This window comes from Uloborus diversus, chromosome 3 (assembly GCF_026930045.1).
Source record: "Uloborus diversus isolate 005 chromosome 3, Udiv.v.3.1, whole genome shotgun sequence".
In the NCBI taxonomy this organism is placed as follows: domain Eukaryota; kingdom Metazoa; phylum Arthropoda; class Arachnida; order Araneae; family Uloboridae; genus Uloborus; species Uloborus diversus.
Window position 1 is genome coordinate 157,617,763 of NC_072733.1, and position 18,005 is coordinate 157,635,767.

An 18,005-nucleotide genomic window follows, 5' to 3' on the forward strand; every position below is an offset into this window, starting at 1 on the left:
GACTTTAGGGATTTGAAACAAATCAATAGATGTTTTCTTTGAAGGATTCTTCAGGGAGTTCTTAAAAAAGGAGCTAAGAGGATCCCATTGTTCCAAAACTGTTTTCAGTCTTCTTCCTAAAGACAGCCATCTTGTGCAGACATGTTTTAAAATTTTGTGCTCCTCAACATTATACATGGCCTGCAGTGCCTTCAATTCTTGTTCTCCTTTTGAATTTCCCTCCAAGTAGAAAAAGATATCAATTAAAACATCATCAATAACTTTGGGAAAAGACTTGGACCCTTTTTCAGCATCAAGGTTGATGAGGTGGTAAGTACATCCCATAATTAATATGTTTTCATTTTTCATTGTTAAATGGGCAGCTGCACCATTTTTTGAACCCAACATAACATTGGCGTTATCTGCCCCAAAAGAAATACAATGTTCGACATCAATATTTTTAGCATCCAAAGTGTCAAGTAATAAATTCCCTATATTCAAACCTGTACAGTTAACAGAAAGCACGGGCACTGCAAGCAGACTATTTTCGATTTTTGCTAATTCAGGGTTAAAATATGACATGATTGGGTAGATCTGCGAATCAAAGTTGTTAATACCATCTGTAGCGATGGAGAATGCACAGCTTTGCAATAAATTTAGAAGGGACTTACTCCTTTCTTCAGTCATTTTTGGTATTATAGCTGTGGCTTTTGTTCTCGCACAACCATATCTCTGTGCAGTTTCACTTTTAGGAAACATTTTCCAGAATAATGGATCAGCGCGGTCCGCAACTGCAATCGGCAAATTATGTTCTAAAACGAACGCAGTGAAGAGGCATTCTTCATTTATTGCATCAAATTCCTTATCTTCTTGGAAAAATGTCCCAATAACAGCGTTTTAACAGTAGTTTTCAACAGATCGTGGTGCTTTTTTGTCAAAATATGATGTTTGATGTCGTTAGCTCCTCCATGAGTGATCTTGATGTCTGCACTGCAAAATGAGCAAAATGCAAAAATTGGTCCTTTTCGCGATTTGAAGATACCAGGATAATCCTTAGAATAACAATCCAGAAATACCTCGTCATATTTCTTAGCTTTAGACATTATAAAATAATAGAAAACACCACGTGTAATTCTCACAACAAACACATCGCTGGGCGTGATTATAGCCAGAAAGAATGCCTCATGTGCGATGCGTAACGAATCAGAGATTTATGCTTAGGCCACGCCCTTCAGTTGAACATCGCTGGAAAACCCCACCAATAACGTTGGTCCTTTCTTGCTGCTTGGCAACAAAATGTAACGTTCTGCGCTGAATTGTTTTGCCAACAGAGATATTGCGCCAAATGTTGGATTCAAACGAAAGTCTTTAGGAGACGAGAAGCACAGAGAATAACAAAAGAGAATTTTTGCGCTTTTCAACATTGTTCACATCACGCCTTTAGGGGTTGCTCTCAAAAGTGCTGGAAGTAAAAGTAAACTTCAACCGTTCGCAGTTTATCACACAATTAAAACCAAAAACCTAAAAATCGTATAAATCTGCCATAAGAACATACAATCGTACAAAACGTCTGAAAATCTTACAATGTACGGCTAAATCGTACAAGTAGGCAGCTATAAAAATTACAATAAAAATTACCACTGAAAGGGAAATACAAATGGACGGAGACAGAAGTACGTAAAAATGCAATTAAAAATATGAGAGAAAAAATGGAGTAATTTTGAGAAGAATACAATCAAAAGTTACGATCTTTCTCAACATTTCTGTACATATGCCACTCATTTCCAAGTTTGACTAGACTGACTGCAAGTATCACTTCATTCTCTCAATGAATATATGATAATAACAGTGAAGCCAAGAGAAAAAAAATTGCATTTTAATAAAAATTAAGAACAACAAAAAGAAAAAAAAGAGTAAAAAAATAAAAGCATATGAAATAAGTATAAAAATATAGGCTAGAAAAAAACCAACAAAGGATACGAATAAAGGAGTTAAACCAGGAGATTCAGAAAGAAAAATGCTTTTATAATTAGTAATTAAAGTAGTTTAAAAAAATAATAATAAAGTAGGCTTCTGTTTTGATAGCAATGAAATAAACCATTGGATAGTAGCAGTGCAGGATATTCAACAGAAACCACTATTTCACATTTCTCTTCACAGCTATCTACATCAAATTATACACAGAATGGAACAGAAAGAGAAGGAAAGAGGAGGGTGCATTAGCTCTCTTCAGAGAGGGTGGCAGAACCCTCTCTTCAGCAAGTAGTCTTTTCAAAACTAAATAGAAGATCATAAAAATTACAATAATAATAACAACACCGCTCCAGTGCAGATATTGTAATTCCAAAACTTAGTGTTAAAGGTAAAACAGCAGAAAAATAAAATTTCAATCTCACTCAAATTCCCTAACTTTTCTCTACAGGAAAAATTCTCTGATCATTCCCAATTTCTCAGGGATCCCATTTAGCAAAAGGTTTTGAATGAGTATTATTATTTTTAATATTTCTCTATTCATATGCAACATGTATATTTTTAGCCAGATTATGTACCATTTTAGTTGAAGAAGAAGCATCTTTCAATTCAGCAAGAAGATAATACCGAAGCCTAGAATTGGGAATGCCAAAATCAGAAGGTGACAAAAGAAACTCTTGGAATAAATAGCCAGCACCTTCTAGTGTTTTTATCAGCGAGCTTCTTGTCAGAGAATCTTCAAAACCTTTTACATTTTCAACAATCAGGTAAGGCGGCTTACGTCTTAATCTAAAAGACAAAGAGGGAAAAAACACATTAGTTAACCTTAAATAACATCTTTTGCATAACTTTAAAACAGATGCATAACAAAGTACACAAACTAGATCTTTTTTCCTCCTTAGATTGAGAAAATGATTCCTAACTATGCATGCTAAAATCCTCAAACACTATATGACACTCCAGGGTTCCCCATACCCATCATTAATGTGGTTTAACAGGTTGGATGGGGTCTTGAAGACATCTCTCTTTTTCAATCCAGACTTGGAGCCAAACATTCCCTGATCCAGCACCCCAAAGGTTATTGATTTGGAATGGGATCTTGGAGTCCTTTGTGATCATGAACATATTTAACAGGCCCCAGTTACCATTAAAAAACAAGGAAAAACTTTGTCTGAGTGGCATCAAAGCCTGGACCCTCCAGTTATGATCCAATCAGGTCGAAACAGCCCTAAATCTTCTAACACAGAACAAGCCAAAACTGTTGACTATTTAGCAAAATAAAATTGAACTTGTGCTCTTTTCCAACTATCAGGCCTTTGAAGAGCAAACCTTAAAAACGCGCACACACACACACAGGAGAATGCTTGTTTCCCACACTTTTCGTATGACTGGTCATTTACTGTGGGCTAATTCCATGTAACTTATACCAAAAGTGAATTTAAAAAATATTTTTTTACGGAGTTCATATTTTAATACATGTTATGACCAGGGTTGGCAAGCTTCTGCCGAGGCAGTTAAAACCACTGGTAGAAACCGGTTAAAACCATCATGGCAAAAACCACTTTCTGCCACGTTGCGGCAGAAACTGGCAAAAATTCACAAAATGAAAAAATAATTTTTGATATACAACTGAAAATTCATGGAAAAAATAATTAATTGTTACTGTAATTTTATTACAAAATTATTACAATTCAAAATCAAATGTTACATTGTTTGGACCCTGCAATTGCCTCTTAGAAAAGGTGGTTTCAAAAAATCTCAAGCTCTCAATTTACTACGCACAAATGAGAAATTTTAGAATATTCTTAAAACAGAAGAGCTAGCAGACAATGCATCAAGGAGCAAGCAATGTTCGTGAAACTTTCATCTATTGTATAACTGGTCCACCATGTAGTAACTGGGGTTGCGGTAAAAATTTGACTGGAAAAATAAGTTTTGAGAAATGGGGCCAATTTGTTTTGCAAAGCTGTGACATTAGGTACAAAATTTAGGCAAGTAAAAATCGGGCACTTTCTTCTTGAAGCACATGACATAATTCTATCAAAAACAAATTAGAGAGAGCATATAAGTGAGCAAATTGCAATCAGTAATGCCTGTTCAGTTCTGTATGTCACTCCTCTTTCCTAAGCATCCCTGTATGATTTTTTATCCTTTGTTAAATTAATTCAAATACTACGAGCCTCTGCAATTGGAAAGTTCCCTTTCTGAACTAAATCAAGGGCACTAGCATCGGGTTTTATTTTTTTTAAATGATGAAATGTTGTTTAATTGTTTAGTTTTACAAAAACAAATATCATTTACTAATTACTTGAGTTATTAAAGACATTTTAAAGTTTTTGCCAGTTTCTGTCGGTTTTTACCGGTCATAACCAGTTTCTGCCACTGGCATGGCAAAAACTAGTTTCTGCCAGCAGAAAGCCACCTCTGTGTTATGAGGACATCTGAAGTTATTAAATTTTGCATTTAGTAACAATTTTGAAGTTATTTAGAGGGAACACTACTGTTTCGAAATGGCTGCTGTGTCTTGGAAAAGTGGTTGCTTATTTTTGATCAATATTGAATAGCTGGTACAAAAGGTAAGTTAATTTTTTTTTTTTGAGATTTTTGGAGAAGAAGAAAAGAATGACTATTGAGAAGAAAGTCTTAAAAAAAGCAAAGAAAAGAGGGAAAAAAAGGAAATTGTAGAGCAAAGAAAGCTTTTAAAAATGTCACCAGTGAAGCTAGTAAGTCTTTTGGATTATCCTAGAAAAGCATTTAAAAGTCCCAGTTCATTTGGGAAAACCATTGCTAAAGTTAAGAGAAGCCTGGACTAAAGAACAAATGAAAGCAAAGCTCTTAAAATAGCTCACCAGTTAGTACCAGACATTTTGTCATCACCACCTCCTCAACAATCAAGAGTCACAAAAATAAATGAGGAAATAAAAGTGCAAGTAAATGTATTTTTTTGAAAAAGATAGCATAACCTACCAAGAACCTGGAGTAAAAGATTCAGTAACCATCAGACATAAAGATGGCAAGAAAGCAAAAGTACAGAAAAGATATCTATTCATGACTCTAGAAGAAAAATATGCAAATTTAAAAAATGAAAATGCTGATGTCTACATTGGTCTGTATAAGTTTTGTGAACTGGGATCAATTTATGTTTGCTCAAGATTTTGCTGAAAAAGAACTAGAAGAGGACATCAAATACTTTCAGCAGATAACAGATGAGACAAGGCAAAGCATTTCTTCAACATTGGAAGAAACTATTGAAAAGTTGGGGAAAAAAAATGCCACAAGCAAAAGGAAGACTCCTCTCCTCCCCTCCCCCAAACACTTCATTTATTTATTACATTTCAATTTTAGTGAAAATTATAACTTTTGTTTTCAAGATTAAATTCATTCAGCCCACTGGGTTTCAAAATCTTGCACTATTTACACTGCAATGGCTTACGTTCTTGATGCAGAAGCATGCAAATCTATACCATTACTCACATTTGCTGGAAAAAGGGTTGTTAAGCATTTCACTGCACAAATTGTCAGGAAAGAAAATGTCTGCAATAGAAAGGATTTTTTTTTCATCTGGCCTGAGAAGGAAGACGTTTCAGATATTGATTTGGATAAAGACATAATAACTTGACTTGAACCCGCGACTTTGATCGTCAATTTCACTATACTTTTCCTAATTTTGGTTTTTTTAAATATGTGATGGATTAGTTTCATTTAGTTCCACATTTTAACTGTTCATTTTATGTTAATGTAGCGTAAGTTACATTAAAGTGGTAGTGTAAGTCATGCAGAAAAATATTCATTTAAGAAAAACTATACAATCTAGAATCTTTTTGTTTTCACTTGTGGATATTCAAAACCTTAGCTATAAAACTGCATTAATAATAAAAAAAATTGACAATGTATGAGGAAGAAAACATAAGTTGAAATGATAGCCAAATATCAACATACTTTCCAGTAGTGTAAGTCACAGAATGGCAATTTCATTTGTAAACATTAAAGTAAAATGTATGAATAAACTTCATGCCCTGCTAAAAATAGTAGATACGTCTAGTTTACAAAAGGCATAATATTTTTAAAAATATTTTTTTTTTTAAATCAACCATACAGTGTTTGAAAATTTTTCAAATGTAGTGTAAGTCATGCATGGAAATAGCCTGTAATTAACTTAAACAGTATGAAATTACATGAAAATGTCACTACTTGTTTCTTAGTTCTAAGGTTAGGACAAAAATTGGGAAAATGTTGTGATTTTTCAAATGTTTTTTCAATTTTTTGCGATGTCATTTACAAAGAAATTTTACAAAGCTCAAAATGAAGAAGCTTACTTGTTTCTAGCTGAGAATAAAAGGAACTGCCTTTATATGGATGCCTTACTTGCCAAATTGATTAACTCCATAAAACAAAAAGTCGAGACTAGTTATGAAGAAGTTGGTGTGTCAGAAATGTACTGAACCTAAACTTTAATATAAATTCACATGCTAAGCATTAATAAAGCACTCTTAAAGCAGAAATGAGGATTTTTTATAAAAGTGGAGCTAATTGATTTGGCAATTGAGGCATCCATACATTCCTATTAAAAGCAGCAGCTAATTGTTAAATAATGTTTATTATTATTAATATTACTATCATTATAATGTCTTAAAATACATTATGTTGTAAGAAAATAGAAGGATGATTTATTTTGCAAAAGAATTAATCCAATATCGTATTTTTTTTAAGATTAAAAAATTAAACCACTTGAAAACACTTCACAGCTCATTCAACATAATGTATTGAAAATTTTGAAGTTTTCAACAAAATTCTACTTTTAAACTTCTCAGTTCCCATACTTTCATTTTTTTAAACAACGAAAATTGGCATAAAAATATCAATCACTGTAGAACACTGTAAAACACCAAATTCTAAAATTAAAATTTTAATAAAGAACACTGTCTCAATACCAAGACCCATGAAAGCAGCTCATATTTTGAACTGTTGCTAATGGGAAAACTGCACACCAATTCTTGAGCAAGACTCAAGGGTGCCTTTTTTGAAGAAAACAGTACCTATTTCAGAATTCCCCCTGGCGGCCCTTTTATTCCAGAAAAGTGGTCGACAACTGGCGAACTACAGTCCAGGTGCAAACCACAAAAGGACAAAAAACGAACTGTCAAAATGTTTTCAAAGTGACAAATTACCCACATTTTTTATTTATTTATTATAAATAACAACTTTGGGAGCCATTCTGATGCAAAGTGTGTCCTCTTTCAGTCACCAGCATGGACATGTTTCAAAGAGACAAAGTCAAGAGTTCACTCATTTTCAAAAAGTGCTAATATGTGAAAATAGTTCTGAGATGGCTATTGCAGCAATTTTAAAATTTTATGTCAGATCTGAAGAAGGAATTTGCAGTAAGATTTCAAGACTATTTACCACAGAGATTTGTTGCTATTCCTAAAATTGCCTTGGAGTTTGTGTCCCTTACAATTATTAAACCGCAAAAAGTTGCTCGACCGGATACTCACCATAAGATGATGAAAGTTCATTTTTAAAAACGAATTTTTGAAGAAAACAGCTCAAATTTAATGGCCTCCCACGTTAAAGATACATCATAAGCTACTTCCCACATGAACCTAACATTAAAACATCTGGCTCAAGAGTGCAAATGTCAATTTCTCTCATTGATTTTTGTGTTCAAATAAGATTATCTATTGTATTTCATACTATTTGGTAAGTAAAAATTGAAAAAAAAAATAAATAAATAAACTGGGTAATTTGCTAGTAATTTACCATTTAGTGGAAGTTTCAACAAACGGGGAAAAAATTGAAAAAAAAATTTCCTATAAGTCAATAAAACTATCAGCATTAACAATTTTGTGTTTTAACCAGTTGGATGGGACCCTGAAGACAGCTGATTTTGTTATCCAGACCAGAAGACCAGCAATCCCTGGTACAGTGCCCCCAGAGGTATTGTTTGAGTCTCCTTGTACTTCAAAAATTTAGAAATGTCACCTTGGCTGCTTCCCCAATATTTCTTCTAACTTTTTCTAACTGTAGCCTAAAACTTAAGTTACTATTATAGATTGCTTTCTAAGTGATAGGTCAACTCTCTGTGTCATTTTTTAATTTTATATTGATTATTTTTTAAATCACATTTCACAATTTCACTAGTAAATCAACAAGCACAAAACAAAAATCCAACTTGATGGCAATTACACTGATAAATGTCCTGTGATCAGTCGTATCATTGCCAGAAAACAAGATGACATCTAATTGGATCTGCAAATACTCATGCTTGTTACCTGCATTCAAATGAAGGAACACTGCTTCCAAAAAAATAGGATATAAACATAGCCTTTTTCTGGTTTTTGTCCAAAGAAATTTTGATAAAAAGCAGATAATTGAAGAAACCTTGCGGCTTTGCAATCTTGATTAAATTACCTTCCCAATGATATTTAATTTTATAGTATTAGTACAAAAAATGTGGTGTTATTAGACATCAAACCCCTAAAATCATTCTTTTTCAAACGGTTTCCAAAATTTTGTCTATTATTGTAGATTCTTGTAAAAATTTCAACTTTCATATCTCATGAACTTGGATAGTAGTGTCTAACCTCTTGTTTCCGTTTGAATAGCAAAAGTTTTCAAATGTGTTGTATGGAATGTTTCGCGTTGCATGTAAATTTTCCTGCAGTTGTGCGGATAATCACCAGTTATGGCAACCAGAGAAGGAAAGGAGCAGTGATACATAGGAAATGGTATGACAAGGCTCTTCAGAGCTTCCACAATGCTGCTAGGTTAGGTTTGCCCCAAGTATGGTAGAAAATGTTTGAATCAAGTTCAGTGGAACTTTCTTTTTTTCTGTAAAAATGCAATCTAAAACAACAAAAGTTTTAGAATTTTTAGATCTAAGTTCAAAATAATGGGAATTTTAGGACAGTTTTTACAAAACTAGGAGTTTGGGAGACAACTCTTGGAACAACTCTTACCCCATAAGCTGGTGGATAAAAATTCCAAATGATTTCAAAATTAAAAATTCTCTCCTAAGTCTTGCATTAGCAATTTCCTTTAAAAATTGCTAGACCATTATTTTACATGAAAATTACAATGGACAGTTTCGGAAAATAGAGCATACAGATAAAATACAATACATACTTGCTGAGTATTTCTAAAACATGCAAAAAAGAATCGCTTCGGCTATCTTCCGCATCTCGCTTCAGGCCATTCCTAAAAATAAATGTAATAAAAATTTGAGAACAGAATTAGATTGTTTACACATGAACAAACTGCAACTACTATGCAATAAGTCTACATTCCTTTGATTACATTTTGAGCAAATTATGCGAGATTTTTAAATTTTAATCATCTTAATTCATTGAAACTACTGAAAAAATTTAGCACTTTCGAATAGAAGTGTGGAATGCTAAAGAATGAAGAAGATTTGTTTTTAAAAATTAGTTTGCATTACTTGTATCAATACAGTAGAACACCTTTATAAAGTAAATCTATAAAAAACAATTATCTATAAAACACACAACTTTTCAGGAATAAACATTAAGTTTTTCAGTTATAAAAAGTATTATATTTTGCCTTTCATCATAACAATTCTTTGGCAAATTAAATTTTGGAAGCTTTTAAATAGTAATTAGTATTTACATAAAAAAGTACCAGATTGCTCTTGAAAATGCAGCCCAGCTGTTACGCAAACTATTGAGTTAGCAAAAGTGAGCAATCAGTGGTCTGTCCAGGATATTTGATCAAGTCCCTTTTTTGTGACAAATTGAAAAAATTTTGAGAAAAATCAAATAATTTTATAAAAACCAAATAATGTGAAACTTTAAAATTTTTACTGGGAAGGGGGATATTAAGGGTTCATGGCACAGACTACACCATTGACATTTTCAGGTAGGTTTTTTTTGGTGGGGGGGGGGCTCTTTTCTAAGGAAGTATATCATTCTTGTTTTTTATTTTAGATTTTAACAATAAGGATTTAGGTTTTGAAATGCAAATTTTAATACTGGCAAACTTATTTTGTGAAAAAAAATATTTTTGTTTCTTTTGACACATTTTAAAATTTGAACACTTCTTTTAACTTCTTTGTAAAATTTTGTTTATAAAATTTCTTAGCATATTTATTGTGCAGGCAGCTTTCCGGATGTCTCAAGAATAGGCCTGCATAAATATCTAAGCTGGATTCCTTTTATATCATATTTTAGAACAACTTAAGGAAGATAGAGTAAAGTGGTCATTGGTTATGTTCAACATATATCCGTCATCTAAACTCATTGAATTTTCACTTATGAGGCGGATATCAGTTAAAGTATTAAGTTTACTAACTGTTTCTATGGTAAAATGGCTTAAATACAACTGATCTTAAACTTGACACAGCATATTGATTGAATTAAAAACAAGATTGCATTCCTATAATATTTGAAAAAAATCCTAGCATTTTTTTCTGCAACCACTGCTTTCAATTTATTCTAGTAGAATAATTTATGATCCCCCTCCCCCGTTCACCCTCCAAAAATTTAGCTGTTAATTATCGGTAAAAAGTAGAAGCTTAGAGCTAGAAGTATTTAGCACACATTAAATAAATAGATAAAGCGTGATCACTTTTTCCATTTTGTTTCTTAATTAAGTAACTTTTTTTAAAACCGTATTTGGGAGCAATATTTTCTTATTATGTAATTTAGACATTATTCAGATGCCATCTTTAATATATTCTTACAGAAATAAAAGATTGCAAATTATCACATCTTCCCTGATGATACTCATGAAATCCAGGCGTGAAACATGATTAAATTCTTGGTGAACCAACTTTTGACTAGTTGACCATCAAAAATTTGCAGTTTATTTAAATAAAGTGATTTTTTAAAAAGAACTTAGTGTGTTGAGCATTAAAAAAAATTGTGGTTATTTATGATGGTTTTAGATCAATTCTTTTTAACTTGACCACTTTACCCCACCCCAGGTCAATAAGACATATGAAAAAGAAAATGCCATTAAGCTATTTAAATAAAAAAAATTCTTCCAAAAGTTTAGTGCTTCATTACATTATTAATGTAATGTAAAAAAGTGACAAAAAAATTTGAAGTTTTAGAAGAAATTTTTTGTATTTATTATTCACTTACGTTGAAAAACCTGTATTTTATGACCACTTTACCCCACTAGACCCTAAATGAATTTATTTCAGAAAAATCATTTTTTGATTGCATTTTAAAAGTCTATGATAAACACACTATTAATAGCTATCGACACAGTTGAAGAAAACATAAAATTAAACCATCAATTCATTTTGACACTCACAAAGGACATGGAATTTTGATTGGGAAATCTGAGTAATGATTGTAATAAAAATAAAAAGTATTTTTCTTTATTTGCCTTCAAACAATACCAAGTTAGTGTGAAAAATGAGTAAAACTTGTTCGAAATATCAGATGGAAAGAGGTCCCATTTTTTAAAATGAAGGCATCACAAGTATAAAAATGGCAAAAAAATATTTTTTACAGCAAAATAGTTTTAGAATGGCATTTTAACAGGTCTATGTGATGAATATTATTAATAATTATCAATATATTCACGAAAATTTGTAGGAAGGAAAAATAATGCAGAGGTGGAAACAGGTCACCAGAACACAGTCACACCTGTTAGCATCAAAAATTCAAAACCTCTATCATTTAGATGCAAACTACATAAGAGACAAACTGCACAAACATTAAGAGCTATATTTGGTAGAATTGGTGATTTATAGCTCACACAAGCATAACATGACATAGCACCCCAAAGTCCCCCGCACCTACCATTTGCATGGTTCATTTGCTTTAGATATCAGGGAGTTCCCTTGACAAATGGGACTTCAGGAACAGTTAAGCACCAACCTTAAGCATTTAGTTGAGTATCCTTGCCAGTCCACCATAACCACCATGCTTGACAAGAAGAATCTCTCCTATTTATTGAATTTTCAACCAATACATTGTTCATGAAATACACCGCCAGTTCAGTCATTTCCAGCCAAGGACTGCAGTTTCGTGCTTATTAGCACTCATCAGCCCGGCATAGGAAAGTGACTGAGCTGGAGATGGAAAACCTCTTATGGAAGCCAAGAGGGTCAAACAAACTGGTAGTTAATGTAGAATTAGCACGGACCAGCCCAGTGACCGAAGCAATGGTTCGGTTCAACTCAAAAATTGATAGCAAGGCATGGTATATTCAGTAAATTACCGCCCATTAGCCAGGGCTAAAGCAGAAATAAATGAAATACACCGCCAGCTCAGTCATTTCCAGCCGAGGACTGCAGTTTCGTGCTTATTAGCACTCATCAGCCCGGCATAGGAAAGAGACTGAGCTGGAAATGGAAAACCTCTTATGGAAGCCAAGAGGGCCTAACAAACTGGTAGCTAATGTAGAATTAGCACGGACCAGCCCTGTGACCGAAGCAATGGTTCGGTTCAACTCGAAAATTGATAGCAAGGCATGGTATATTCAGTAAATTACCGCCCATTAGCTAGAGCTAAAGCAGAAATAAATGAAATACACCACCAGCTCACTCATTTCCAGCCGAGGACTGCAGTTTCGTGCTTATTAGCACTCATCAGCCCGGCATAGGAAAGTGACTGAGCTGGAGATGGAAAACCTCTTATGGAAGCCAAGAGGGCCAAACAAACTGTTAGCTTATGTAGAATTAGGACGGACCAGCCGAGTGACCGAAGCAATGGTTCGGTTCAACTCGAAAATTGATGGCAAGGCATGGTATATTCAGTAAATTACCGCCCATTAGCCAGGGCTAAAGCAGAAATACATATGACTGAGCTGGCGGTGTATTTCATGTATTTCTGCTTTAGTCCTGGCTAATGGGCGGTAATTTACTTAATATACCATGCCTTGCCATCAATTTTCGAGTTGAACCAAACTACTGCTTCGGTCACTCGGCTGGTCCGTGCTAATTCTGCATTAGCTACCAGTTTGTTTGGCCCTCTTGGCTTCCATAAGAGGTTTTCCATTTCCAGCTCAGTCACTTTCCTATGTCGAGCTGATGAGTGCTAATAAGCACGAAATTGCAGTCCTCGGCTGGAAATGACTGAGCTGGTGGTGTATTTCATGTATTTCTGCTTTAGCCCTGGCTAATGGGCGGTAATTTACTGAACAATACATTGTTACACTCTTTTGATAAGAAGTTACACAAGAATCACAGAAATGCACCAACATTTTTTTTTTCTTTTCTTTTTTTTTTTTTTTTTTTTTTGCAAAATTTGCAGATTAGTGTATAAGATGATCCTACTAATTAGAATTTCAAAAAAGGTTCCAAAAATGATCGGCTAATACATGGAAATATGCGTTATTTTGATTTCAGATTTGCTTTTTGAATAAATAATTTGTGAAAAGTGTGTACGGTGGATCAGAATGTTTTGAAGTGTCTGTTTAATTGTTCTGATTTTTGTGATGGACCAGTAAATGGACTCAAATTTCCTCTAGTTAGATCTCTGGCAATAAAGCATTTTCTTTTAATTAGGAAACACAAATTTATGAATTACAATATATTTCTCTTAAAGGCATAATCTGAGCTTAAATATTCGTTCTACTAAAAACTTAAATCTAAATATATCGATATAGTCTGAATATATTAAGGTTAAAAATTAGTAAAATGATGTATAAAACACAAAACCTCTGGTCCAAAGGTGAGCATCACTTGGGGGGTGGGGGGCAGGGGGTAGTCAGACCCCGTGCCACCAAAACAGTACATTAAATATTTAAATACAGTGCAACTGCATTAACAATTTCCTCAATTTAATAATACATTTTGCTCGTCCGGGTTTGACTGCATTAAATGTCTGCTACTCGATTTAACGATAACTTTTTCCCGTCTCTTGAACAATGGTTAAATCAAGGTTATACGGTACTTCAAATCTAAATAATTTCCCCAACATATTTTAAACAATATTTTATCTATCAAATGTTATAAATTAAATTTTAATGGTAAGCTCAATGCGCATCTGCTAAAAAAGATAACTTTAGAGCAATGTTTTCGTTAAACTTATCATAAGTTCTTACAAAAAAAGTAGGGCTTTGATGGAGTCAGAAAGCTGAAATGAATAGCAAAGGGGATTCTTACCATTTATTTATTTCTAAATAAAAGTGTTGGAAAAAAAATTACAGTAATTTCTAGTAGAAAAGCTGCATTGGCTTTATCACCATACCTCCCAAAAAACTGTATCAAAAAAAAAAAAAAAAAAAAACATTTTAATGCTCAGCAACGCTGTACGGCTAAAAACACTGGGATCAAAAGTGACAATTAGTTTAACCATGATAATTCAGGGTAGCAAATTCATATTTTTTTCTAGTATATTACAATTTTTACTTACCAAAAAAGGACATTTAAGGCTAATTCCACGTAACTGTATACCAAAAGTGAATTTAAAAAACATTTTTTTGCAGAGTTCAATTTATGATACATTTTATAAGGATATCTGAAGTTAGTAAATTTTGCGTTTAACAAGTTTGAAGTTATTTAGTGGGAACACTACCGTTTCAAAATGGCTGCTATATTTTGGAAAAGTGGTTGCTTATTTTTGATCCGTTTTGAGTAGCTGGTACAAAAGGTAAGTTCATTTTTTTGAGATTTTTAAGCATGAATTCTTGAAATACACTATCTATACATAAATGCTATATATAAATGCACTTTTCAAAAGATTATTTTAATGCAATTATGACTTAGCATGCATATGAAATTACACATTTTAGCTTGTAGTGTAAGTCACGAAAAAATATTAAAATTTGCATGATCTTTGTAAATTAAATTAGATTTTCAAAAATTTTAAACCTCTCCATCTCTATCCCACCCCTCCTAATAACCACAAGTTTAATATAAAAAATATTTCCCTTGAATTTTAATCATTTTAGTTTGGTAGCGTAAGTCACAATGTAGTGTAAGTCATTGTCACTTCTTTGTTGTCTGAACTAATTTTGCCACCAAAATTGATGTTTGCTCATTTTTTTTTTCTGTAGATGGCAAAAACAGCAAATAAATAAAAAAAAAAGAACAAAAAAAGTTTAAAAGCACGTGGAAATTTTCAAGCTTTTAAAAATATTGAATCAAAAGAATTGACAGAGAAAAGAAGAAAACAGCGATTATTGAAAACAAAGAGTTAAAAAAAGCGAAGAAAAGAGAAAAAATAAGGAAATTGTATAGAGCAAAGAAAGCTTTAAAAGCTGTTACCAGGTAAGTCTTTTGGATTTTCCTAAAAAAGCATTTAAAAGTTTAAGTTCATTTGGAAAAGCCATTGCTATAGTTAAGGGGGGGAAGTATAAAAGGGCTTTAATGCATTCTTTAAAACATAGATGTTGCTGAATTTCACTGGCTTTCTAGGGGGGAAAATACTGTGTCTACCATCTTTCGCCCCAATCCCCAAGGGGATTTCTGCTTGAGAGTATGATGGATAGGAATCACTCAGTGGGGGGTGTGGGGTATGTGAATTCAAACTAGTTGTAGGGATTTTGGTTTAGGGGACAATCGGTGGAGGGAAATTCTATGTGGATTATTTTTCCCTGTTTCGAGCACGTGCGTATTTTTACTCAGACTTTTTCCTTTTTTTTTCCAAAATCGTTGTTCAGTCCGAAAATGAACAGCATTAGATTCATCGATTTAATGGGAGGGAAACTAATATTACACAACGAATATTTATACAGGATTCACAACAAATCCACAAATAGAATGTACTGGAAATACAACCAGTATTATAAACTGCAGAGCAAGGGTGGTTTTAAGTAAAGGACAATTTGAAAGTATAATTGGAAGTCATAACCCGTTCAGAGTTTTTATTATGCCTAACGATTTTTTTTTGGGGGGGGGGGGGGAGTTTAGTGCCAAAATTGAATTACTTTTGGAAAAAAGACGTAAGTTTGTTCGTTGACTTATGCTATTTCAACAAAAACTAATTTAATTGTTATCCAGGCATCCAAAATGTTGGTTTTAAATTTTTTTTTCCTTCGTGTGTGTTTTTGCCGATGAAGGAAAACATATTTTTTTATATTAAATGAGCCGACTAAGTGAAAGTGAGGCCCAAGGCCCACAATACTTTGGAGACCCTTCTCCATTCTATCACTTTATGTCAACACAAAATATTGCTTAATTTCTCCTCAGTGGAGATTTTTTTTTTTTTAAACACCATGGGGCCTTGTGCAGTCGCTGTTTGCCCATATCTAGCACCAGGACTGCTTTTTTATAGTCATTTTATAAATTAATCCTATACTGCTTTTTTATATTCATTTATTCATTTATAAGTATATTATAGCTCAATTAAATCGTGAAGGGGATATTGCCCGCCTAATCTCACGCAAATATTCAAAAGAAAAAAATGGTCATGTACCAAACAGTTTTTTTTTTTTCAGTCTTCTTCGTTTCACTAGTCAGTTTATTAATGATAATAAACTTATATTTTGGATGAAATTTAAGGAATGAAGCTTTCGTACTGATACAGAACATCTAAATGAGACAAATGCTAACCAAGCATCAAAGAAGTTTTTTTTTAAATTAATTAATCATTGATTTTTTTAATTATTTTTTAAACAATACACGATCCTTTAATGCTATGCATAGGTTTTTCAAAAATTTGGGCTCCCTTAGGAAATTGGGTTCCCTAGGCCCAGACATACTTGACCTGTGTGGTATTCAGGCACTGAGAGGAAGTAGGAAGAAATCAGGAAGGTACCAAACTATTAGTGTCTAAGCATATTTAACTTTTCGTCGAAGGTTCCTGATTTATTCAATAAACTTGCCTGGCTATAACTCGGAGCGTGTCTGAATTCTTCAGAAACATTTTAAGCTATTGCAAGACCAAGTTATTGCACTAACATTTTGCACCAGAAACTAAATATTTTAACTTAACCGGAGTAAGCACATTTTTTAAGTATTACACTTGATGTAAAAATTGTCTTTACTATTTTTTTATGAAGGAGTTTTTTTTTTTTTTCTTAAATTTGAATTTATTTTCATGCGTCACGTGTGTGTGTTTTTCTAGTCTTACATGAAAGTGTTACTTACTAGAAGTAACTATAAACAATGGCTCGGCTAAAATCCAATTATTTTACTCATAAATAAGAATAAAAAATAAAATACCTTGCTCACGGAAATCAAAAAAAAAAAAAAAAGAAAGAAAAAAGAAAAGAAAGAAACTTGTGTTTGAAAATATAGGTCAATTTAATATCATAAGAGAAATTTTGTTAAATGTGCAAACAATTAGTTATTTTGTTGATTATTGCAAATCTAATATTAAGTTCTTTTAATTAAAGTACGGCTTAACCTTCAATCATCCTTTTAGTTCAAATTTGTGGTAAAAATTGTATACCTAGTATTAATATAATTTCAAATTAGTAAATTTGAGAATGCATTGGTAATTTATAATTTTGGTAGATTTTCTAAAATTGAGGTATTTCCTCCCCTTCATCATTTATTCTCACCTCAAAAAAAAATGACATTAATAAGGTCTGCCACGGAGGTGAAGAATTTTCCATCAATGTAGGCCTAATAGATAAATTTTTTAGGGAAATAAATTTTTTCTTAGTTGCTACAGTCTGCTCATGTTAAGCATATGAAAACATGTGAACTTCTTTTTTTACATTAATTTACGTTCTGAAATTCAAGTTCACGAAAGTGAGAATTCCCAATAACCACACTCAGATTTTAAAACCAAATCTATCTTGATTTTCAAGTAAAATCTCACAACTTCTGTATGGTTAAACATAAACAAGGGGCTCCATCGCATAAGGGAAAATAAAATGTGATGTCATTACTGCCATCTGTTAATGAGAAATGGCATTTTGTGACGGAGGTGAGAATTTATTGTATGACGTAATTCCTTATGCTTCTAAAACGAAATAAAACACAATAATAAAGAAATAAATATACTTAAACAGTTAGCATTCAAGACACTTGTGAAAGAAATAATAAATAAAGAACCTGTTATTAAGCAACAGAAACAGTAACACCAGGTGTTTGACATGCCACGGAGGTGAGAATTCACATGCTGTGAACCAAAAATAAGTTAAAATAAGAATTACGATTAAAACATTTCTGGCTGGTTTAAATAGAT

At 32.7% G+C, this 18,005-nt stretch overlaps 1 protein-coding gene across 2 annotated transcripts in view; it reads right to left on the bottom strand.

The window, feature by feature from the left end:
• Positions 1–18,005, bottom strand: part of LOC129219217 (tRNA (cytosine(38)-C(5))-methyltransferase-like) — an 80,812-nt gene that overhangs the window by 26,485 nt on the left and 36,322 nt on the right. For both annotated transcript variants that reach the window (XM_054853540.1, XM_054853542.1), the window contains 2 exons: positions 9,076–9,147; positions 2,529–2,739 (listed from right to left, as the gene is read on the bottom strand). In XM_054853540.1, the coding sequence (XP_054709515.1) occupies positions 2,529–2,739; positions 9,076–9,147 (283 nt within the window). The remainder of the gene's footprint in view (positions 1–2,528; positions 2,740–9,075; positions 9,148–18,005) is intronic.